At 36.3% G+C, this 24,513-nt stretch overlaps 2 protein-coding genes across 2 annotated transcripts; both read left to right on the forward strand.

The window, feature by feature from the left end:
• The first annotated feature begins 2,093 nt into the window (after positions 1-2,093).
• Positions 2,094-3,473, forward strand: LOC142623945 (uncharacterized). Its single transcript, XM_075797436.1, has one exon. It carries the CDS (start codon positions 2,119-2,121, stop codon positions 3,277-3,279), a length of 1,161 nt encoding a protein of 386 aa, XP_075653551.1. The 5' UTR covers positions 2,094-2,118; the 3' UTR covers positions 3,280-3,473.
• An 11,943-nt stretch (positions 3,474-15,416) lies between these two features.
• LOC142624841 (uncharacterized) lies at positions 15,417-19,287 on the forward strand. The gene is made up of 3 exons (XM_075798580.1): positions 15,417-15,576; positions 15,868-15,925; positions 18,846-19,287. The coding sequence occupies exons 1-3, from the start codon at positions 15,417-15,419 to the stop codon at positions 19,285-19,287; spliced, it is 660 nt and encodes a 219-aa protein (XP_075654695.1).
• Positions 19,288-24,513: the final 5,226 nt, after the last annotated feature.

The raw sequence follows: 24,513 nt of genomic DNA on the forward strand, positions 1-24,513 counted from the left end.
TGATGGGTAAGACTTAAGCCCATTTTCTCATTAAAGGCGTCTACGCAACCTACAATTTTAAACATGATTGGGGCACATTGGGTAGAAGCTAATCTATAAGCCCTAAGGTAATCCCTAGTGACCATGCCTATGGGGATTCTCATCCCTCCCTCTATAAAGATAATCATTGGGATTACTACTTCTCCCTCCTGCCTTTTCTCGTGCCATTCCCCTTCCTTACATTATCTAATCGAGACTCCTGGTGGAATCCTATATGTGGCTTTAAAGCTCTCTATATTTTCCTTAGAGTCTACCAAACAAGCGAATCTACCCATGGGTGAAGAAAGAAAGAAAGAAAATACTGGGTTGGGGAAAGAAGATTGGGGGTGCCAAGGAGAAAAAGAGATTGTGTAAAGCAAAGTAGAAAGAAAAGCAAGCAAAAAGGGAAGAAAGGACTTACATGTAGAAAGAAACTCTCCTCGGACTAGCTCTTGATATTTATGAGTGCAAAAGTGAAGGAAAGGAAGCGTTCAAACGATATTTGTATCAAGCAGGAAGATAAGCGAGAAAATTCCTGCTCGAAGTTCAAGAAAATCCCTAGCCGTTGATCTGTATTGCGCCGTAGAACGTGGGAAGTATGGAGCCGCAAAAATTTAATGAAGGCACGTCTCGGATGCTGAAGCGTCAAGAGCGTGCGTTGGGCAGTTAAAAATGTATTTACTCAGATAGGACTAATATAAGGTGAGATTAGGATAATTGGGGTAATTTCGAAATCCCCATTTTTCTCATGAGGAGTTTGAACGGAGGATTTCGAGGGGCTATTGTAGGGATAATAGGCCCAATAGTGTATATTGGGCTGAGGGCCCAGTTCGAGGATGCCTAATTGTTCGAGGACGGGATAAGCGTCATTAGGTCAGCTTTGATGAATAAAGAAAGAAGTCAAGTTACAATGGTCCGAAGAGAGGTCCGAGGAGAGATGTCTCCTCGGCTGAACGAAGCAGAGGTCAGAAGGCGCAGGCTACCACCCAGAAGCAACATTCTAGGAGATTCTGTAGGTAAGGATATACATAGTGAGAGCACAAGACAAGGAAATGCTATGAAATATCTAAGAGAAAGCTGCTACCACCGCATTGAATGCTCTGCAGCTAACTCTCTGGCCGCATTAATGAGGAAGTGATACCTGAGCAGCAGTGTTCAGCCTTACAGCTACTTCCAAAGGTTTCAGGAAGGTGCTAATGGGACAAGTATCCAGACCAACAATCTGATCCATACGTGGAGGGTAGAGAGAGGAAGAAGGATGGTATAAAAGGGAGAAAAGACTCTTAAGATAAAGGAATTGGAGAAAAAGGAGGGAAAAACACTGTAAACTAAAGAACAATATTTGTAATTTGTCATTAAGTAAAATATATAGAAGAACCAACCTCCTCGAATTGAGTCCGTGGACGATTTTCCTTAGATAAAATTGTTTCATTTTTATTCTATTGTCATTTTGGCCCACTACAATTGATATACAAACTCATTAGAACTTAGATTTCAAACTCACTCTCTACAAATTCATTATATTGGGCTCTTTGGGCCTATCCCCTTCCTCTTTTGGGCTTAGATACAAATTGTGTCCCAACAATAATTATGTACAGTTTTTGAATAATTGTGTATATTGAATATATTTTTTTTAAATTTTATTTTAATTTAATATACAAAACTGGAAATTTGAGTATTTCTTTGAAAGTTTTTTTTTATTTTTAAAAAAGAACTTAATTACTCCATCTAAGTTTAACATGCCTTCAATTTTGCCTTTAAAGTTTTGTTTTTATTTTCCCCACTTTTAAAGGTCTAAAAAATCAGTTAATCATAAATAACATAACTAATTATATAAATAGAAAAAGAATTAGAGAATTCGTTCAAACTCAATATTGGGAGTTCTTTACATAGCATAGGTCACAAACGACGTCGGTTCTGCGTGTTCTTTGTCAAAAAACCATAAACCTCTTTTCAATAACTCAAGAGGGTTTTAGTTAAAATCCCTTCCCAGCTCCATTTTTTTTTTCAGTTTTTCTACTACTTGTGGAGTTCAAAAATTCAGCCAGGCACAGAAGTCATTGCTTCTACACAATTAAACAGGTGCGTTTTTCAATACCCATGTTTAATTGTCTCTGCAAAACCATTCTAAATGGTGAGAAACACATTACTAGTAGATCTCCAACACCAATTCACAAACTGGGTTTTCTTCAAAACCCATCTTTATCTTTGAAATACTACGTCTCCAGCACTTCAAATCAGCAACCATTTGCTGTCTCTTACCTCATAAACTCACTTGGGTTCACACCAGAAGCTGCTTTATCAGCTTCCAAATATGTTCATTTCGAAATCCCTGAAAAAGCAGATGCTGTGGTTAAATTTTTGAAGAACCATGGGTTCTCTCAAACCCAGATCTCGAACCTTGTTAGAAGACGCCCAGTACTGCTCAAATGTAATCCTGAGAAAACCCTTTTGCCCAAAATGGAATTCTTTTCCTCTAAAGGGATTCCAAGTCCTGACCTTGCAAAAATGTTTACTGGGTTCCCTGATCTTTTTAGAATAAGCTTGGAGAAACGAATTATCCCTTCCTTTGATTTGTTTAAAAGCTTGCTTCAGTCTGAGGATAAGACTCTTCAAGCTTTACAACGTTATTCGGGTATGTTAACATATTATCTTGAAACTAATGTGGTGCCCAATATTAATACATTGAGAGAGAGCGGAATGCCCGAGTCAATTATTATTTCTATACTTACAAGACAGCCAAGAGCATTCAGGGCTCGTCCTGTTCAGTTTAGAGAAGCTGTGGAGGAAGTAAAAGAAATGGGATTTAATCCTTCGACGATGAAGTTTGCCACAGCAGTGCATGCTGTGCGGTCAATGACCAAATCGACATGGGAAAGGAAGCTCAATGTTTATAAGAAATGGGGTTGGACTGAGCATGAGGTTTCTATGGCATTTAGAAGCCATCCATGGTGTATGACGGTGTCTGAGGAAAAGCTTACGAGGGTAATGGATTTTCTTGTTGACAAGATGGGTATGGAGTCTTCCCTCATTAAGAAACACTCAATACTTGTTTCTTTGAGCTTGGAAAATAGATTGATTCCTAGGGGTTTGGTTCTTCAAGTTTTGCTATCAAAAGGTTTGGTGAAGAAGAATTTTAAAATGCATGCGTATTTTGAGTGCCCTGAAAAGACATTTTTGCAGAAGTTTGTTATGCTTCATGAGGAGGAGGCTTCTGAGCTCTTGAAGCTATACAAGGGATCATTGGATTCTTCAAAATGAAAAGAGAATAGCCTTGTTAAATTACTTGCTTTAGTTGAGCTCCAAGATTGCAAATAACCCATATTACTTTTTTATTGGTAATGTGAGTTATCTTTTATTTGTTTGAACATTGTAGCTCGAGTTCAAAAATGCATAATCATCTGCTAGTCTATTTTGATCTGTTCTTGCTTAATAAATGGGCATAATTCTGCAAATAGTTCCATGGCTGAAATTTTGTAACTAAAATATAATTTATCTGTGGAACTTTTGTCACAGAAATTTAATTGCTTTCATTTTGTTGCTATAAAAAAGACATCTAGCTCCCTGATACATGCTCTTTGTATGCAATTGTATTACTGGATGGTGTTGTAATGTCAGTGCATACAATTTTGAGACTGATATTGCCAGTTCAAGTTGGTTACACTGAGTATATATTGAAACTATGGTGAAGTCTCATAATAATGTGTGCATTCCAAGATACCTAACAATTTTCTGTTTAACATGTTTGTGAGCAAATTTTCTCAGTACTTGCAGAATTTTTATGTTATTTTGATTTGCAGAGCTCTCATATGGCGTCTATCTGGAATGCACTGCATGTTCAGATGGCAACAAGAAATAGCAGCAGAAAGTACATGGATTTCTTTGGTTCTACAGAATAAAAAAGAAAATGCAAAAGTACTTGCTTTATAAGCTGTTTATCCTAATGGCTCGAGTCAAATTCATGTCAGCCAAGTGGACAAATCCAGTAATCAGCTTTCTTGTGGTGAAAGTAAGTTAGAAGGGTGTTTTGAATTTGTGTTTGCAAGTCACTAAATCTATCATAAGGCCTAGTTGGACCATTTTTTACCATCACACCTTACTTTGACTTTTGATTGGACAATTGTTATTTTAACTCTCTTACCAGGATTTATGTGGCTAGGCAAGTTGACATTTGCCCTTTATTTCAACCCTATCTTTTATATACAAGTAAATTTTATTAAAACTGAAAAATTGTGCGCAATTGAGATCTTTGGAACCAAACTTTGTGTTTTAGTTGAAAATGGACCTGCATAATGCAACTCAAACACTCCAACCTACCTGAAATTGTATGAAATGAACGAGTACTGGAGTCTTTGGTTGTGGTCGAGATTCCACAGCTCAGAGAAGAGACTCATTTTAAGGGCTTTGGTACTCGTTCTTGTTCAAGTTCATAAACTGTCATATAGAAGGTCCTCCCATCTGCAGAATATATACAGATAAAGCTTGGATGTTACAAAAGTGGGAACTGGTTAAGCGGGAAGTGCATAGTGCAGCAATTGCATAATGATCACACGGTGACCTAATTTGTTTGCATTTTTTATTTGTTAGTTACGTGTTTCATCCTCAAACTTGCTTTGTTCCAAGTTTGAGTGCAGCTAAGAGAGAAAGCGCACGGGCGCAAAGGGGGCAGGGGTGGGTTGTTGAGGAGCCAGGAAATTTTTTGGATAGTGTAAAGACTTACTGCTGTTAATGCAATGTGTGACATGAGTTGTTTAGGTGAAAACAGAAAGGTGTATTACAAGTTGTTCAGATATGAATTTGTGATGAATAATTTAGCAAATACAAAAACAGTGTCGTGTGTTCTTGAGCAACTGACATATATCATGCTGAGTTGTTTTAAAATAAATAAAGTGCTTTCTTGTATTCAGACAATTGTTAAGAGGGAGAGAGACTTGGATGCATTTGTTATAATTGTTTACATCATGGATGTAAGTGCTTTGTGTTTTTCTTATTGTTTACACATTGTTCTTGAACTTCATTCAGTTGTGTAACAGTGCAACTAATTTAGGCTAAAGTTTGAATCCTTTTCTGTTTTGTCTAGAGACATCCGATTCTAATTTATGTGATTGTGTTGCATAATCCCAGCTAGTGTAAATGCTTACATCATGGATCCTCAATATTTTCTTCTCATGATTGATCTTTCATTTTAACAAGATGAACTGATTATTGCTATCTTGAATACTACCCTGTAACTAATATTTTGTGGTTACTCTTGTAGAGGCCCAGTGATGTATTGGTCTTGGTATTAAACTATTTTTTGTTCAATTTGGCTGTCTGTTTTTTGTTTGTAAGTTACACTCGTATTCAGTGGGTCACGGCCTCATCTTTCGCCACTCTTGTTAGTTAAGGAGGGGCCATTTAAGCTAAAGTTATTGTATTCTGCTCCTATTTTACATGGAAGCTGCTGTGAATCGTATATGGCATGCAATTCTTTTTCTAAAAGCCAGCATTTTTGTTAAAAATTGTTTGCTCATGTTTGTGAGTGAATTCCCTTAGAAGTGTAACATCTACTTCGATTTATTGAGCTTCTATACGGTGCTAGTTGGGATGGATAGATGTACCCTGATATTGCTGCTATTTTGGATTGCTATGTGATATTCATCCCTTTGTGTGTAAACGTATTCATTTTCTTTTTCATTGCCGGGTTAAGGGAGGTGGAGAAATGCAGATAAGGCTCTCATGTGCATACATTTTATTAGCTTTTCCTATTAAATATAACTAGTTGCAGACCCACGCAATGCGTGGGAATAGATAAGTATTCTGTAATTATGATATTATGTCTAATTTGTTCTCCTAAATTTGTTGAAGATAATTAGTTTTCCATAAAAATTAAACAATTTTTTAAAATTATTTTCCATCATCTCTACAAATAAATCATTCTATTATTTTTGGGTTTATTCGATTGATATTTATCCATGTTTTAGGTGGTTAATATTCTTCTAAATTATGTTATACTGCGTTATGTTTTCCCAATTTTTTTTTATTCATAAATAAAATTTTTTAGTTTCAAATATATTATTTAAATTTCTCATTCTGTTAAACGATACTATCATGATAATGAAAACTCATTATAAAATTACACTTAATATTACTAAAATAACCAATAGGCACATTCATACATAGCCAAGATTGTATTTTGATATAAATTCAAATTCTCACTTTCAAAATAACTAAGTCATAACTCAAACAAAATTTAAATCAAAACAATAAGAGGAAGAGAGAGGATTTATGAAAGGGAACTCAATTTAATTCAATTGGTCTTCTTCATATTTTATCCAAATTCAATTTCTTTAGATAGCTAACCAAGCATACGTCTTCTTGGATTTTCTTAAATCCAATTGATCTTCATGGATTTTGAGGCAAAGTCCTCCAGCAAAGGCATCCCATAATAATATTTAAATTTGTTACAATACAAAACCAAAAAAAGAGTAACATATTTTGTACTAAGTTATGCATCAATATTCATGTTACAACTAATATGTATGTACAAAAAAACTGATTTATGCTATGCATATACAAAGGGAATACTTTATCCATAATGGTGAATACATTTACAATTTACTTGAAAATTGAATATACATTTCTATCTGTGACACAACTTTTTAAACATTGGTTAACGACCACATAAACTATAGTAGCCAAACCCTACTACAATTCTTTTACTATATTCTTCACCATAGCTTTGAGAGTTTTTTTGGTTGGTTTATGGGAGCCAATGTTGTTGGCACTTGAGATCCTCGATGGCACATCGCCAACAAAATTAATCGGGAATACCTAGAGAATAGGAGAGAGAAAAAAAAACTCACTATATATATATTTATTTATTTATATTCACACGCAACAAATCAGTAGTTTTTTTTTTTTTTTTAATACTAATTGGGTGGCAATTGAATGGTTTTCATAGCTACTTGATTGAGGAGAAGGAGAGTCATAGACTTGAAGGGAGTTTGAACTATTATCATATTGAGTTTGATAGAATAGTAAATGGAAAGTTGAAAAGTTAGGAAACATTAATTAAGAGAGAGAGAGAGAGAGAGAGAGAGAGAGAGAGAGAGAGAGAGAGAATAGAAAATGGAAATAGATTTGGCTTGATGGAGTAATAGATGGAAAGTTGAAAAATGGTATAAAAAAAGTATATACTAAGAAACTATTTACTTAGAAGAAAAAAAAATCACTTCTCAATAGGACATTTATCCCCACAAAATCACTTTTACCATTAGATGTGGAGCTATCTATAGCAGATATGCCACATGAAATGTAAAACAAAAATATAATGAATAAATAAAGGATAATGAAATATGGTGAGAGAACAAAATTGCATAATTGTGAATCCAAAAAGAAAAATGGACAAAAAAAAATTAAGAAAAGTCTTTAGAGCCTAAGAAGCAGAATAACTTAAACTCCTGCCATTGAACATTTAGTTAGTTGTTTTCTTTTCACCTAATAATCATTGCAAAAAGAATAATGAAAAACATCAATCTCTGTAGACATTGAGAAAAATTGAGGTTTCAATATTTAAAAAAAAAAATACACGTGTTTCTTCCTTTACCATTTTAAGAAAGTCTCCTATCTTGTAATTGATGCACACATCAGCCCTAAGATCCTTGCAAACAACCATTTTTTCATCACTCATTGCCACTCACAATCTAAAAATATTGGAATACTTGGAAACCAAACTTATGCATTAGAAGAAAAGTGATATTGGACTTGTAGTAATAAACACACTTGCTCCATGGTATTTAGCTATCTGAATTGCAAATGTACCAACACTTCTTGAGCACCCATGTACCTGAAATTTTAATATTCATCAATTTTGCATTGGAGACACCATGTTGCAACAAACAAAAATGATAGAAATTATCATTTTAAGCTTGTATCGTGCATAAATTATCAAATCATTTGTAAATTGGACCATAAATTACACTAAATAATCATAAAGGCTCAAAATCACCAAAACTAAAAAAAAAAACTACCAAATAATTGAGAGAGAGAGAGAGAGAAATAACATTTTTTTTTATAGAGAAAACTATGCATAAAATGAAAGAAAAAAATGACAAATTTATAGTAAGAGAGTGAGAATAAGAAAAGACAAAATAAAGGGAGATAAAGAGAAAGATGAAGCATGATATTAAAGTAGAGGGTAGTGGGGAGATGTAAAGGTAAGGGAATGAGAAAGGTTTGAGAAAGTGTAAATATTAATAAATAAATAAAAAAGAGTGAATGAGTAATGTTAAAAAAATAATAGGAAAATTGAAAATAAAAAAGATAATGACATTGACGCTGATGTGGCTCAACTAGAGCGTAGCAACAATAAATGCTACGTTTCAGCTTTTAGATATATAGACTAGTCACAAATTTCATGTTATGCGTGTGGGAAAATGTAATATAATTATTTTAAAAGAATATATTGTAAAAATTATAGGTTAAATAGTGATTATATAAAACTTATATAATAAAAAATAGTGAATGCAAAATACGTCATATGTTTCATTACATAAAACACACGCACACACACACACACAGATATATATATATATATATATATATATATATATATATATATATATATATATATATATATATATATATACACACACTTGTATTACCACATTCGGTTTTTACAACTGTAACCAAATGGCCTCAGTCGGCCTTTCCCTTAGTCTGTAACTTAACCCCCTTTTGATATGGTCTCAGTTGGCCTTTCCCTTAGTCTGTAACTTACGCCCCTTTTGGTATCAGAGCCAAGTTTGGCCGGTCGAAGTTGTAAGTTACATTTTATTTTATCAATCAAGTTGGCTGGTTATACCGCCACAGTTATCCAATTATTTTGAGCATTATAATTATTTTCATGGATATATCTCCCATTCCCCATATTTTGTTTTACATCTATTTCATGATAACTCTTCCGTTCCCATTTATTTATTCTTCATCTGTTTCCATTTCATCATCTTCTTCTGTCTATATCGTTGGTAGGTTGAGCCTCCTTCTTAATATATCTGTTTTTTATTCTGTGATCATTTGTTTAAACTAACCTTTACATCCCAGTAATCTGCTGCTTCTTGTTTCTGTGTTTAACCCCAAAGTTTGTTGCAGATGTGTACTGTTGAGACTCGTAAGACTAGATCTATGTTGTTTGTTAATCCAGTAAGTCCCGGTACCCTTCTGGTCTGTGTTGGTCAGCCCGTGTTAGCCGTGTGTCAGGTGTTTTAGGGTGGTCCTGCAGTTTGGAGTGGTTGTGGCAATAGGAGGTTGCGTTTGCACAAGATAAGGTGATTGTCTTGTTTGTATACCCTGTTTCAGATCTAAGGTTAGATCCAGAAGTTTGAGGATAGAGGTGATTATGTTGTGATTGTTTGTTTAAGCTTTTAATCCAGAACAATGAATAGGTTGTTTAGAAGTTACTCTTCTACCAATTCTAGATCATCCCTCCTAGAGATTCCCCAGATTCCACAAGATGCTGGAATTATTAATTCTGAGTCTTATGAGTTATTAGATGTAGATCTAAAACTAGGAGATTGGAATATCCCCAAAGTCCCACCAACCAGATCTATAAGTCCTTATGGTCCTTGAAAAGAATTTTCAAGACAGATTACCATGTTATAACTATAGAACAAGTTTATGGAATTAACAAGGAGTATGAGACATGCTACTTGTTATCACCATCTGCTATAGAAGCAAATAAGAAAAAAGGACACAATTACCTTCACATAGGTTTAGTCCAAGTCAAAGTTAAACCCTTGATCAGAGAAGGTTTGAATTGTTCAATCCTTATGGCCCTCAGAGATACTCGTCACATAAGATTTGATGACAACCTCTTAGGAACCATCCAGTCCAGTCTTAGTAACGGACCAATTCACTTTAACTGTTTTCCCAATTTCACAGTTCATCTTCATGACCCGCATATCATGAAAACTCTCACCTTAAATATCAAGACCCAAGGAACCCTCATGGTGCAGGGAACCTCTCAGTTAGCCTTGATATATAGGATTTATTACAAGTGCATTAGAACGAACATGAACGTTCAAGCACATGATAAAAGAAAGATGAGAGAAACCATTCTCATCCAAACCACTGACCCTAAAGCCAAGATTCAGGTCCCAAGAACCCTGAAGTGGTTTGAGGTCACTTTTCCAACAAACTGGACTCTAGAGAATGAGAATCATCATCTACAAATCCAAGATCCAGATCAGAATCTAGACTTAGATTTCGTCCAACAGCTAGCCGATGGTACGGTTAGATTAAGCTTTGACCAATCTAGGTTTAGAACCCCTGTAGGATATGATGAATCCAGATTTAGATCACCTCTAGAAGAATCAAGGTTTAGATCCCCAATAGATCTACACCAACCCATTAGACACTCACCTATTCTTCTTAGGGATAAACTTGCATCCCAGTGTAGCTCAACCCAACCTTTGGCACCATGCCCAAAGTCTAGAAGAGATTTAGGGTTAGAACTCCAAGGAGTTAGGACCAGATCTCAGGTTAGCACACCATGCTACACAACCAAATAGGACTCAGTTGTCGATGAGGAAGACAACAGAGAACAATCCCCTCCATCCCCATTTGGGACTGATATAGAACAACCATTTCAGCAAGAACACCAGTACCCCCCAATAGATCACCAGCTCATGGTAATTAGAAGAAACTTCACCCCTGACCTAGTAGCTTTAGGAAAGGAGTTTGATTCTGAAGAAAATAGAGTCAAAAGAGAAGCCTATAGAGCCAACCATACTAGAGAGCAAAAGATAGAAGTTTTGGAAGGATGGAAAGCATTCATCAAAGAAATATCCAACAATGTCCCTTTCTTTGAATACTTTGAAAACTATTTTCAAAGGCACAAACAGTCTTATGTCATTACCAAAGCTTGGACCAAAGAGGGACCAACTAAAGAAGTTGTTCGGTCCAGCCATCCACCCCTAGAAGCCATAACCTTTAAACACTGTAACAATGATGTAGTAGCCTCTCCTTTCAAGGTTCCCATAGTTGAGGAAAAACCAGTCAAAAAGGTGATAGGGAAAAATAACTACACCAACCAATGTTTAGATGTTATAGGAAAACAACTTGATAGGATAGAAGATAGGATCGAAAACTAGGTTATCCTCCAGCCAGGAAACTCTAGCAAGCCTATCCAAACCTTAGAGAAGCCTCTAGTCAAGCTACCTACAACCAGACACACTAGCCTCAGACCTAAGGACAAAACAGCCTTAGAAATTGTCGCTTAGAAACTAGAAGAACTAGTGAAGAAAGAACCAGTCACCCTTTCACTGGTTTCTACCAGTAAGAATCCCCAGCTCAATGTCCTAGACATTTATACAACCTCTAGTAGTTCTAGTCAAGCCTTCCAAGAGTCTGACAAAGAAATAGAACAACTAGAAAACCAGTTTCAAGATTTACAGGTAAAAAGGCTTTACCACCCCAAAGTAAGTCCAACCAGTTTAACCAAGAATTGGTACCCTAGACCAACACCCCCTGACCTCCAGTTCGAGGAAAGGAATGTTAGTAACCAATTCTCAGTATCCTTTGGTAAACTCTATGAATAGAACATAGATGGTTTATCAGAACAGGAAATCCTAAACAAGATCTAGCATATGACCATGGTAGCTAATAACTACTTGGACGAAGGTCGTCCTCACAAAGAGGTCATTGAGATGATAGCTTTAGGATTCACAGGAAAACTTCTGCAATGGTGGAATAACTGCCTAACAGAAAAATCTAAGGAAGATATCAAGCATGCAATCCAAAAAGATGAGGAAGGAACCCCCATCTTTGATAGCATAGATAGAGGAATTCCTGATGGAGTCAAAACCTTGATCTATACGATTATGAAACACTTCGTAGGAAAACCCAGCAACATCACACCTAGGATTTATGAACAGTTGAGTAACCTTAGATGCAAAACCCTAGGTGACTACAGGTGGTACGAAGATGTCTTTACTACCTGAGTCATGCATAAGAGCGATTGTAACTCTCCATATTGGAAGGAGAAGTTCATCGATGACTTACCCACACTCTTTGGCCAGAAAGTCAAAGAAACCCTTTGCAGCCCCTTAGGGGTCATAGATTATGATAACCTAACCTATGGAGATATCTCTAGCACCATTCGAAGTGAAGGAATGAAGATGTGCAGAGATCTGAAAATCCAAAACCAAGTCAACAAGAACAAAGCCAAGTACGAAATTGGACATTTTTGTACACAGTATGGCTTACCCTCAGTTAACCCTTCCAAAAGGAAATCCAAATACAGAGGAAAGGAATCCTCTGAGAAATTCCATAGGAAGAAAACCAAATCCAAGTATTATAGAAAACAGAAGTACAAGACTACTGATTTCTATAAGAAAGGAAAGTCTAAGAGAATAGGAGAACCCATTCCACAAGCATCAGGAAAATGCTTCAATTGCGGAAAAAGAGGTCATTTTAGAAAAGAGTGTAAAGCGAAGGCCAAATCCCTTATCAACACCCTTGTTAATGACCAGTCCAACAAGAATAAGATCTTTAAGTTATTAGAACTTGACCATTCTAATAGTGAGTCATCAAGTAGTTCTAGTGACCAAGAGATCCAACAGTTATATCAGACATCCTATGAAACCTCTAGAGCCTCCTCCAATACCTCTAGTGGCCCAGATGAACCCATACCTTGTAAAGATAGTTGTTGTAGGAACAAAACTATCAATGTCCTCATTAAGCAAGAAGAGTATCTTCTAGACCTTATAGATGCAATTGAAGACCCAGTCATCAAAGCTCGGAAGCTTATCCAATTTCACCAAACCTTAGTAAAGGAAACCAATAAACCTGAACTAAGGATCCAGCAACCCAAAGTAGATTTAGAAAAAATCTACAATAGGCTCACCAAGTCCAAGAAGGAAGTCACGATCAATGACCTTCAAAAGGAAGCTAAGGAGACAAAATCAGAAATTAGAACCCTAAAACAAGCAATAACCATTCTTAGGGTTGATCACAATTTCCTCAACCAAAGAGTCCAACAATTGGAAATCACTTCTCATTAAGGCAATGAGGAAGGTCCCTCATATCAGAATCCTTTTGATGAAGAAGTAGATGAAACGGTTAACCCTACAGCTGATATGGCCCAAGAATCGTCCAGTGAGAAGTTCTTAGATACTATCAGTAGGATTAACTTTTAGAAATGGCATTCCAAAGTTAGGATTGTCATTAGCAAAGATTTTGAATTCAAGGTCATAGCCTTAATAGATTCAGGTGCTGATCTCAATTGCATTCAAGAAGGAATCATTCCCTCCAAGTATTTCAAGAAAACTACAGAGAGATTGACATCCGCAAGTGGAGGAAAAATGCAGATTGAATTCAAATTCCCAAAAGCCTATATTTGTCAGGACAACATATGTTTCAAGACCACATTTGTCCTTGTCAAAAACATGACGGATAGGGTCATCTTAGGAAACCCTTTTATGTGTATGCTATACCCTTTCATCACAGATAGTGAAGGAATCACTACCCATCCTTTTGGTCAGCCGGTAAAGTTTAAGTTCCTTAGGAGCCTAGAATCCTGTGAGATGAGCACCCTCTAGAAAGTTTCTGTCTCCAAAACTCTCAGTACTGTCACTACCCAAACTCTTTCATCCATTACACCCCATTGTACTTGCCCAGAACATTGATCCATTTCTACCAACAACTTCATCTGGTATCAATCAAGCAAAGAACCTTGATTTTCCTACCATCCTAAATGATCAAGCTGAGAACCTTGATTCATTCATTTCAATTGATGATCCTTTTGGCTCCATTCAATCCCAAAAATCATCATTCATTCATCATAAACGTATTTGCTTCTCAGCATCCTTTGTTTTCAAGAATAAGAATTTTTTAAACAATCATTTGAAAATCTCAACATGTCCAAATATCTCTTGGCAGGTTAAGGAGAAAGCAATTTTTAAAATCACTAGTAAGTAGATAATGACTTCTTCGGCAGAGAAGAAAAACAAGGAGAAAGCACCCGCAAAGGGCTATCCTTAAGACAAGAGGCTTCCAGCAGGACAGTCTTTTGTAACGCATGAAGGTGCATCCTCTAAGGGAAACCAAAGAGGATCAACATCCCTTCAGGAATTTGTCTCGGTAGAGGTGACATATTCCAGTGGTGACATGGTCATTGTTTTAAAGGAAGTTTTATCCAGGAATTTACAATTCAATGATGGAGCCTATACAGATTTACCACCCTCCATTAAATTTATCCTTGATAACCTCCAATCAGCCTTCACTCCATCGCTTTTTTCAAAGAACCCTTAAAGCACTAGAAATCCACCTAGTTAACCTTGAGGCAAGAAATGAGGCAATCACTAGTCAACTCTCTGGCAAAGAGGATATCCATTCCATGGATAAAAAGACTATTATAGGCACTGATTATGCAAGACTTAGTCTTAAGACTCAAGCTACTTTAAGAAGTGTTGTTGCCAACTTGCTTCCTGAGATACAAATAAGTATTTTAGGATCCAAGGCAATGTTTGAATCATCTGACAAATGGTTTGAACATTTCAAAATATTGGTTACTACTACTTTCCCAGTCTATGGAGACAATTCAGATGACACAGATGGCATCTTTGTCCAAGCAAATTAGGAAGACTACTTTGGGAGCAGTCTCAGAGTATATGAACAAAAGCATCCCTTTCCAGGACTTCTTATGAACTGGGTCTAATGACACGGAATGGGATCCTAGCTGGTTGTCGAGAATGTTTGAATATGGCTTCATAAGAATGATTAAGTTATCAAGCCATCATCAGATCATCCAGTTTCCACAAATCATCAAACAGGTTGTGACTCAGATTAAAAGTCCTTTTGTTTCTATTAGATGCTGGAGCACAATCCCACTATAGGATAGAAACAACTGGATGAATGTCCAACCCTCCAACCACTTAGTACTCATCAATGGGTACACTCACCAAGGCCCCTGGTATGAAGGAAACTCCTACTTGTCGTACGATAATCCATATGCTCTTGCAGATTGTTAGAGAAATTACTTCACCAATGAAGTCCTTGAAACTGTTCAAGATCTATGGAAAGATTATCATCATGTAGGAAACACGGGAAGAATTTCTGTCTTTACTACCAAGCCTTACTCCACTACAATCCCAGATTTCCACAGGAGTGGTTATATTAATCCCAGTCAATTCATTACAATGGAACCAGATTATGAACTATTGATATACTGTGGATTATGCAACCAATATGCAATTTATCATGAGCATGATAACAATGATGATCCTTTATGGACTCCTTATGATGGATACTCATCAGATGCTTATGATACTGATTAAAGAAATGACAACGTGGATGGATAGCCTTAAGATTGATCAAATCATCAATCAGTTCCAGACTTTCCTCCTCCAGTTCAGAGAATGGTCACAAGATCCCAGTCTAGTTTAGACTCCGTCCAGATCGACGAAAAATCTAGCATAGAATTAAAAGATCTTGCTCAGCAGTTGATTCACCGATCAGAACAACTAGAGTTAGAAGGAAAGGTTTCTCCTGCCTCTTCAGAAGCTTCAGTTAACCGCAGTCCGATTGATCCCTTCTAGGATTCCCAAGATCCGTATGATGGTTATAATTTGGATAGCAATTAACCCTGGATAGCACAAGTCACTATTTAGAATAATTCTAGACAGGCTACTATTCATCTACAGTGCCAGTCACTATTGATGTACAGTTAATATTCCAGATAAGTCACTATTCATCTACAGTACCTGTCATTATTGATGAACAGTTCCGAACAAAAGAAGCCTGATAAAGACAAAAGACAAAAGACAAAAATACTATTCATGAACAATAACGATTACTATTCATGAACAGTGGTCAGCACTAAACTCCAGAAGAAATGGATAGCTTTCGGTGGAAAAGGTTTTCACTGGTAATTAAAAGCAATTCCCCTTCCGTAATTTCAGCAATTGGCAGAAGACTCCAAAGCTTCCTTTGGCTATATAAGGTAGCTAGGACTCCATTCTGAAGTAGGTCCATTTAGAAGAGGTCCAATTGCAGTTCCAATTACCTCAGTTCTAGGATTACTCAGCTTTGCCTCCTCTTTACAACCCAGCACTTGTAATTAGATGGCACTTCACTACACTTGTATTACCTCAGTCGATTTTTACAATTGTAGCCAGATGGCCTCAGTCGGCCTTTTATTTTGTAATTATATGGCCTCAGTCAACCTTTCCCTTAGTCTGTAACTTACCAGCCAACTTGATTGATAAAATAAAATGTAACTTACAACTTCGACCGGCCAAGTTACATTTTATTTTATCAATCAAGTTGGTTGTTAAGTTACAAACTAAGGGAAATGCCGACTGAGGCCATATAATTACAAAATAAAAGGCTGATATATATATATATATATATATATATATATATATATATATATATATATATATATATATATATATATATTGTTGAAGGTATCATTAACTTTATGCAATTCATTTAAAAATAATGATGTTAAAACAAAGGAGTAACAGCTCAAAAGATTTCATTTGTATATTCATACCTTTCATCTTTAGAAAGACTTTTACTTAAATTAGCCAAATTTAAGTTTTATATATATATATATATATATATATATATATATATATATATATATATATATATTAATTAATAAATTTGGATTTAGAATATGTGATCTCAATCTAAACCTATCTTCTCCCATTATGTAAGCGCACAAAAATGGATTGAATGTACCAAATGGACTGAAGTGGACTGAATAGGAACAAAGTGAACTGAATAGGACCTAAGTTGACCGAATAGGACCAAAATGAACTGAATAAGACCGAATGGATTGAATAATACCAAAATGGATAGAATGGACTGATATGAACCGAATGAACAGAATAGGACCAAATTGGACCGATTAGGACCAAATTCGACCGAATAGGACTGAATATACCAAATGGACCGAATAGGACCAAAGTGAAATGAATAGTCTCAAGTGGATTGAATAAGACCAAGTAAGACCAAAGTGGAAAAATGGACGAAATAAGACCGAAGTGAACCGAATAGATCGAATAGGACTAAATTAGATCTACGTGGACCAAATGGACATAATAAGACCAGATTTAACTACATAGGACCAAAGTGGACTGAATAGGACAGAAGGGATTGAATAGGACTGAATAGGATTAAAGTGAATAGAATGGACTGAATATAACCAAAGTGGATTGAATTACATCGAATAAGACCAAAGTGGAAAGAATAGGACTGAAGTGGACCGAATAAGACCAAAGTAAACAAAATGGACCGAATAGAACAAAAGTGGACCGAAGTGGATTGGATAGGACCAAATAAGACCAAAGTAAATAGAATAGACCAAAGTGAGCCGTATAAGACTAAATTGGACCGAAGTGGATTGAATAGGACCAAAGTGGACATAATAGAGCAAATAAGATTGAATTTGAAAATTCGAAACGATCAAATTATGAGCCAATTACAATGATAATTACATTTCTAGTTACATTTTTTATGAAAGCATAAATTGTAGTGAAACCTAGAGTTCAAGTATAAAAATGAGGGAGTATGGGGTTTTGCCTGGGAGCGGGTATACTTTGGTCACGCTTAGGTAGGAAAGCCACATTGACACTGGTCACCCACCTCAACCCATTTTTCTAAAGCCAAAACAAAACAAAAAAAAAAGTACAAAAACAAGTCCAGCTAGTAGTGAGTTAACTATAACAAAAACGGAAAATTCCATCTAATATTTCTTAGGATTAGGGAAGATTACATTGCTCAACATCATGTTTTATTTATGTGGAACTAGCCTTTTTTAGTGAGAGATACTAACGCCAATGTTCAGTCGAATGCCCTACAATAGCAAGAGCATCAAGGCAGTGGTCTATGCTTATCAATAGAAAAAAGGCAGTGGCCTGTGCTGCAAGATATTAAATTAATTTTTTGTGTACAGTTCATTATAGTTTCTTAACTATTGTATTTTACACATAAGATTCTCAATTAAATTCAATTATATGGACTTATTAATATATGTAGCACATCTTTTTGAAAAGATGATTTTTTTTATTTTTAATACAAGATAGAATTTATTATTTATTAGTCAAAACATCCTACGAAATGATTAAATTTAATTGGGATAAGCTAAAAATTACAATACCAAGAAATTTTATCTTTTAATTTTTTTTTTTGGGGTTAAGGAAAGGTCCATCATGGCCAAGCCCATCTGATCCAAGTCCAATACATAAATTTGTAGCAGATTTCATGTCTTTCAAAAGACAATGTTCAAAGCAACCAAAATCCAAATGAGGGTTTTTTTTTTTTTTCAAAATAACACTGATTTTCAAACCATTTTGTTAGTTAGTACATTTTCAAAACTATGGAAGAAATTAGAAATCGAGTCTATTGGACTCGATTTTTCAACATAGAATCGAGAGCTTTTGAATTTATCATGAGTTTCTGCTTCGGACTGGTTTGTGCGTTTCGTGTTTTTGCTCATTCATAGTGTGGAGATTAGCCTTTTGCGGACGAAGACAGAGAGATCAGCCTTTTTCTCGAGGTTGGTTTCCCATTAAAACTTCCATGTGTTATGTATTGGTATGAAGTTTGATTGTGATGATAGCGCATATGAATTTTACAAAGAATATGCCCAACGGATTGGCTTTAGTGTAAGGAAACAATTTGTAAAGCGAGCAAAGATGGGACAACTTAAAAGGAGAACATTTTGTTGCTCAAAAGAGGGTGAGCGAAGTGTTGACAAATGCCGAGAACAAGTATCTTTTTGCCGCCCAATTTCACAACTGGGTTGTTTAGCACAAATGACTTGTCAATCCTTCCAGGTTGAAGTTTGCTCTGGCAGTATTTGCATTGCGGGCTATGAGCAAATCAACATGGGAAAGAAAGGTTGACGTTTATAAGAAATGGGGTTTGTCTGAGAATGATATTTTTTTGGCATTTGGAAGGCATCCGTGGTGTATGATGGCATCTGAGGAGACGATTATGCGGGTAATGGATTTGCTTGTCAACAAGAGGGGTATGGATTCTTCCCTCTTTATCAAATGCCCAGGACTTGTTTCTTTGAGCTTGGAAAAGCGGTTGATTCCAAGGGGTTTTATTTTTCAAGGTTTGTTATCAAAAGGTTTGGTGAAGAAGGACTTCAATATATATCCTTTGTTTGAGTGTCCTGAAAGGACATTTGTGCAGAAGTATATTATGCCTCATAAGGAGGAAGCTTCTGAGCTGCAGAAGCTATACAAGGAAAAAATGGATTCTTTAAAATGAGAAGAGAATAACCTTGTTGGATTACTTACTTTAGTTGTGCTCCAAGATGGCAATTAATCCATTTTCTTTTTACTTGTAATATGAATTCTCTTTTATTTGTCTGACCATTGAAGCTTGAGTTCCAGAACGAGACACATAATTATCTGCTATGCTATTGTGATCTGTTATTGCTTTATTTATGGGAATAACTCTGCAACTAATTCTATTGCTGAACTTTTGTAACTAAAAATATGAATTATCTGTGGAGCTTCTGTCAGTGAATTTTTACTTCTTTCATTTTTTCCCCCATAAAAAGGCATCTATCTCCTTGAACATGATCTTTTTATGCAATCGTATTACTTGATGGTGTTGTAATGTTGGTGCATGCAACTGCAAGACAGATTTTGCTTGTTTAATTTGGTTATACTGAGTTTATAACTACGGTGAAGTCTCAAGTCTTATATATTGTGTGCATTCCAAATTACCTAGCGGCATTCTGTATTAAATGTTTATGAGCAAATTCTCTCAGGATTTACAGAGCTGGTACATTGTTTTGATTTTAGAGCACTTACGGGGTGCCTATCTGGAATGCACTGCTTGTTCAGATGGCTACAAGAAAGAGCAGCACCAAGTGCATGGATTTCTTTTGTTATACAGAAGAAAAAAAAAAGTTTTGCAAAAGTACCTGCTTTGTAAACTGTTTATCTTAATGCCTAGAGTCAAAACCATCTCAACCAAGTGGACAAATCCAGTAACCAGCTTTCTCGGGGTGAAAGTAAGTTGGGAGAGGGTTTTGAATTCATATTTGCAAATTACTCAATCTTTCAAGAGGTCTAGCTGGACCATGTTTTGCCATCACATACTTTGGCTTTTAATTGGACAGTTTTTAATTAAACTGTCTTACGCTTTTACTGGGAAATTGCTGCTAGGCAGGTTGTCAGTTGGCCCTTTTATAAGATATTAACCCCATCTTTTCTATACAGCTAAATTTTATTACGAGTGGAAAACTCTACACAGTTCAAACCCTTGTTGGAACACCTGCATAATGCAACTCAAGCATGCCAATCTGCCTGAAATAGTAATGAAAGAGCATGGGAGTCTTTGGTTGTGGCTGAAAACCTAGAGCTTGCAGAAGAGTCATTTTAAGGGCTTCAGTTTTATCCAAAGATTTCAGTATGACTGCTATGTTTGAGGGTAATGAAAACTTATTCAAGTTTGTGAATTGTTAAATAGGAAGTTCCCCATCTGCAGAATGTAAAACATGGATATTACAAAATTGGGAGCTGGTTAAGAGTGAAGTGCATATTGCAACAATTTCATAGTGATCACAGTGAACCCAAATCTGTTTGCATTTCCTTATTGTTACTTAAAAATCCCTTTGAATTCTTCATCCTCAACTTGCTTTAGCCCAAGTCTGACTGCAGCTAATAGAGAGAAATTTGTGCTAAATAAGTTAGCATATACAAAAACAGTGCTGTGATTTTTCTGAACTAATGATTAATAAGTGCTTACTTCTATTCAGACAATTGTTTAGAGGGAGAGATCCTTGGATACAACTGTTAAGAATTGTTTAAATCATGGATCCAAGTGCTTTATGTTTCCCTTGTTGTGTTAATCGATCCCATTGTTCCTTTAATTGCTCAGTCATGTCCAAGGGTGCAATCACTTTAGGCTAATGTTTGAATCCTATTCTCTTTTCTTTTCTTTTTTTGGCTTGCTGGAGATATCCTATTCTAATTTATGTGATTGTTTACTTGGCCTAATTGTTCTGATTGTATTGCACGATCTTAGCTATCGTAAATGCTGACATTTTGGATCCTCAATTTCTTCTCATAATTGAACTTTAATTTTTAACAATGTAATGACCAACTAACTATTGATATCTCTATTGTGTACAATTTTTTTGGAAATTTGTTTACATAGAGTATATATAATTGTTTATATTATTTAAAAATTGTGTACACTGATTGTAAAAAATTGTATACATTCTTTGAAAGCTTATGCACATTGAATGTAACATTCTTTGAAAAATTGTATACCTTGAATGTATATAATTGAAAATTTGTATAAATTGAATATGCAAAATTTTGTACATTCTTTAAAAAATTTTGTAGTTAAATATGCATAATTGTGTACAATTTTTGAAAAATTGTATACATCAAATATACAAACTCATGTAATATTTTTGAAAAATTATGTATAATAAATGTACCAAATTGTGAATATTCGTTGAAAAATTATATGCAATGAATGTAAGAAATTTAAAACTTGTGTACAGTTCTTGAAAAAAAATGTATACGTTGAATGTACAACATTATGTATATGCAAGAATGTATGAAATTTAAAACTTGTGTACAGTCTTTGAGAAAATGTGTATATTGAATATATAATTGTAGATGCTCATTTTTTAGAAGCCCATTAGGAGGAAAAGCCCAAAGACATGGGCAGAAGAGAGTGGGATGAAAATGCCATTAAGCCCAAGTGGTAGGAATAATAGATCATGGGTCCGTAAAGCAAACAAATGAACCCTGAAGTAGTAAATGGGCCTAAGAAAGCCCGAAAGAAAGAAATAGCAAACCCATGAGCAGTATGGACGTAGAAAAGTGAGAATGGGTCACGGTTGTCACAGAAGACCCAAAGCAATGTAAGTAAAGAGAGTAAGGGGTAATGGAGAATCCATGAGCCCCAAGGATGAAGTATGAGGCACTTGGGCTAGGGAAGTCCAAGAAGTTAGTGAAAGCCCATGAGAAGCATAGAATTGGAAAGGGCCGAGGATGCCTCAAGAAAGTAAACGGGCCAAGGATGCCAAAGGAGAGTAGGTGGGACGAGGGAGCCCGCAAGTAGTAAAGGGCCCAATGAGTTTATTGGGCCTTCAAAGAAGGAATGAATGGAAAAGCCCGAAGAGGCCCAGTAGACTTGGGTCGCGCAAACTTCACAGCAGGCATAACAGAATGATGTGGCAGGAAGCAAATAACAAGGCTGAGAATAAAGCATGAAAAGCCCATGATCGGGCAAAACCCAGCCCGTAAAGAAGCAGGTCATAAATGAGAAGTCAGGGAAAGCAGGCCACGCTATAAGAAGTCAAAGACGAATGGCAAAATAGGCAGAGGTACCTTCAGACCGCGGCAAACACATGAGCAGCAGACAGAATTTGGACGAGCATGGAGGTAAGGGCCGTGCAAGGCCTAGACACCACCAGCTTGTACTCAGCCAATACAGGAAATGGTGGGTCATGGGTCAAAGGTAAGAGGGCATGGTCTGGCGATGGGGAGGGGGAAAAACCCATTTTCGTGTTTCCTGCTTAAGCTCTTATGGAGGCAATATCCTGCTGGGATGACATATCACCCAAAAGAGGTAAAGCTGAGTTGGAACCACTAGGTGCATGCCATGAGGGATGGAGAGAAGGAAAGTACTTACACTGTGACAGGTAGGAATGCCACAACAGGCAAACAAACAAAAGAGCCTTCTTTGTCTGGTGAGGTGGGATGGCACGGCCAGCGCAAGTAAGTGGTGCTGGCTGGGTAACTGGCCAGTCAGTAATGGTCGGCAAGGACACCCGCACCAGACAAAAACGATTAAGAGCTAAAATGGTAAAAGCCCGCCACGACTGGCACTATATAAGGAGCCTTTGTTGTGCACGGCAGGAGGAACGACAACCTCTGAGGGTAAAATCACTAGAATTAAAAAGGAAGTAAGAGTAAAAAACTAAGGGAAAAGAGAGACAGAATTAGAGAAAATAGAAAGGAGAGTAAAAACGAAGAGAACAAAAGGAAAGAACTAAGGAATAGAGAGAAGAGTAATAAAAATAGAGAGAGCAAAGTGGTAAGCATGCACCGAATGGGTCAATCTCCATTTCCCTTTCCAACCCATGTTCTCTAGTAACTAAACACAAGTCATTCAGACTCGCCCCTTCAAAGTAGTTAATTTCTCCTTCATAGAGGTTAATCGCGTTGAAAAGGTGATTCCCCTTCTTGACTTAGATTTGACAACGCAACTTGATGCGGCAGATTGATATTTATTTCTTTTAATAAGCTTATTGTTGTTCATTCAATACCTACCCTCTTGTTGTTATTTCATAAAACGGGCATTCTTTATCAAAGCCCATTATTCACTTTTGTCTGAATCGTAAAGGAATTTTCATTATTGTATATGCCTGCCATAGTTAATGTAATAATTCTGTCTGCCATGGGTATGTGATTAAAGCCTGATTAACAGGGGCATCGTTTGCGCACAAACTGGACCAAGGAGAGTTGCTCTTCAACCGGTCCCAACTCCTTGATCTAGAAATCTTTGGGCCTAGTGTAGCAGCAAGCGACCTAGCCCAACATTTGCAAAAAAGACCCACACAATAATATTGAATTTTTTTTGTAAATTCTTTGAACTATTATATATGTTGAAAAAACAAAATGATGTAAATTATTTGAAAATTTGAGTACTTAAAATGTATAGAATTGTGTATATTTTTTTAAAAATCATGTGAATTTATTAAATAAAATTGTGTACATTGAATTTGTAAGTGCACAATTGCACCTGGACCCAAAAACAACTACGGGCTCAGGCCCAATGAGCCTTAAACAATGAAATTTGTAGAGTGTGGGCTTGAAACTTAGGTTAGAAGTACTGAGAACTTGATGACAGACTAAAAGTTACAAACACTTGTAAACAATAAACGATAATTGCAAATAGACCTCCTCGGGTGTGAGCCGAGGACTACTTCTATGTTATTTCTCTTTCTTTCTTTAAAGGTTACAATTCTTAATTTCTTTCTTAGTTCCCGACCTCCTTTTCCCTTTGGCCTTCACCCCCCTTAAATACTTCCTTCCCTGATGCTTTTTTGGACAGTGACTAGAAGTTTCAGCCCTACTGTTCAGGGGTCCCTTCCCCATTAATGCGGCCAGGGAGGTAGATGCAGAGCCTTTAATGCGGAGGTGGCAGCCTTTGCACTTGATATTTTCTCCAGCACTGGTACATCTAGAAGGTTTAGGGTATCCCCTTTTAACCATTAGTCTTTCCAGAGTTATACCTTGACCTTCATAATGAAGTTTTGAGTTCTCTTGGATTTATCCGCGGAGAAGCTCGTTCTCGGCTGTATCCTCGGATCCTCGGCATATGGGCCAATTCATAGAGTTTAATTCTGGAGTAGGTCGGCCCTCCATGTTACAGTCCAAAGACCCATATGCCCACTTGAGTCCTTTCACCCCCACAGAATTTATGTAATTGTATATATTTTTGAAAAATTGTGCCTAT

This window comes from Castanea sativa, chromosome 2 (assembly GCF_040712315.1).
Source record: "Castanea sativa cultivar Marrone di Chiusa Pesio chromosome 2, ASM4071231v1".
NCBI classification, from domain to species: domain Eukaryota; kingdom Viridiplantae; phylum Streptophyta; class Magnoliopsida; order Fagales; family Fagaceae; genus Castanea; species Castanea sativa.

Excerpts from the sequence above, each read along its gene's own strand:
- LOC142623945 (XM_075797436.1), top strand. The coding sequence starts at position 2,119 with ATGTTTAATTGTCTCTGCAAAACCATTCTAAATGGTGAGAAACACATT.
- LOC142624841 (XM_075798580.1), top strand. The coding sequence starts at position 15,417 with ATGGTCACAAGATCCCAGTCTAGTTTAGACTCCGTCCAGATCGACGAA. Across the intron at positions 15,577-15,867 it reads AGAAGCTTCAGTTAACCGCA|TGGTCAGCACTAAACTCCAG; the intron begins GTCCGATTGATC and ends ATTCATGAACAG. Across the intron at positions 15,926-18,845 it reads GGTGGAAAAGGTTTTCACTG|GTTGAAGTTTGCTCTGGCAG; the intron begins GTAATTAAAAGC and ends CAATCCTTCCAG.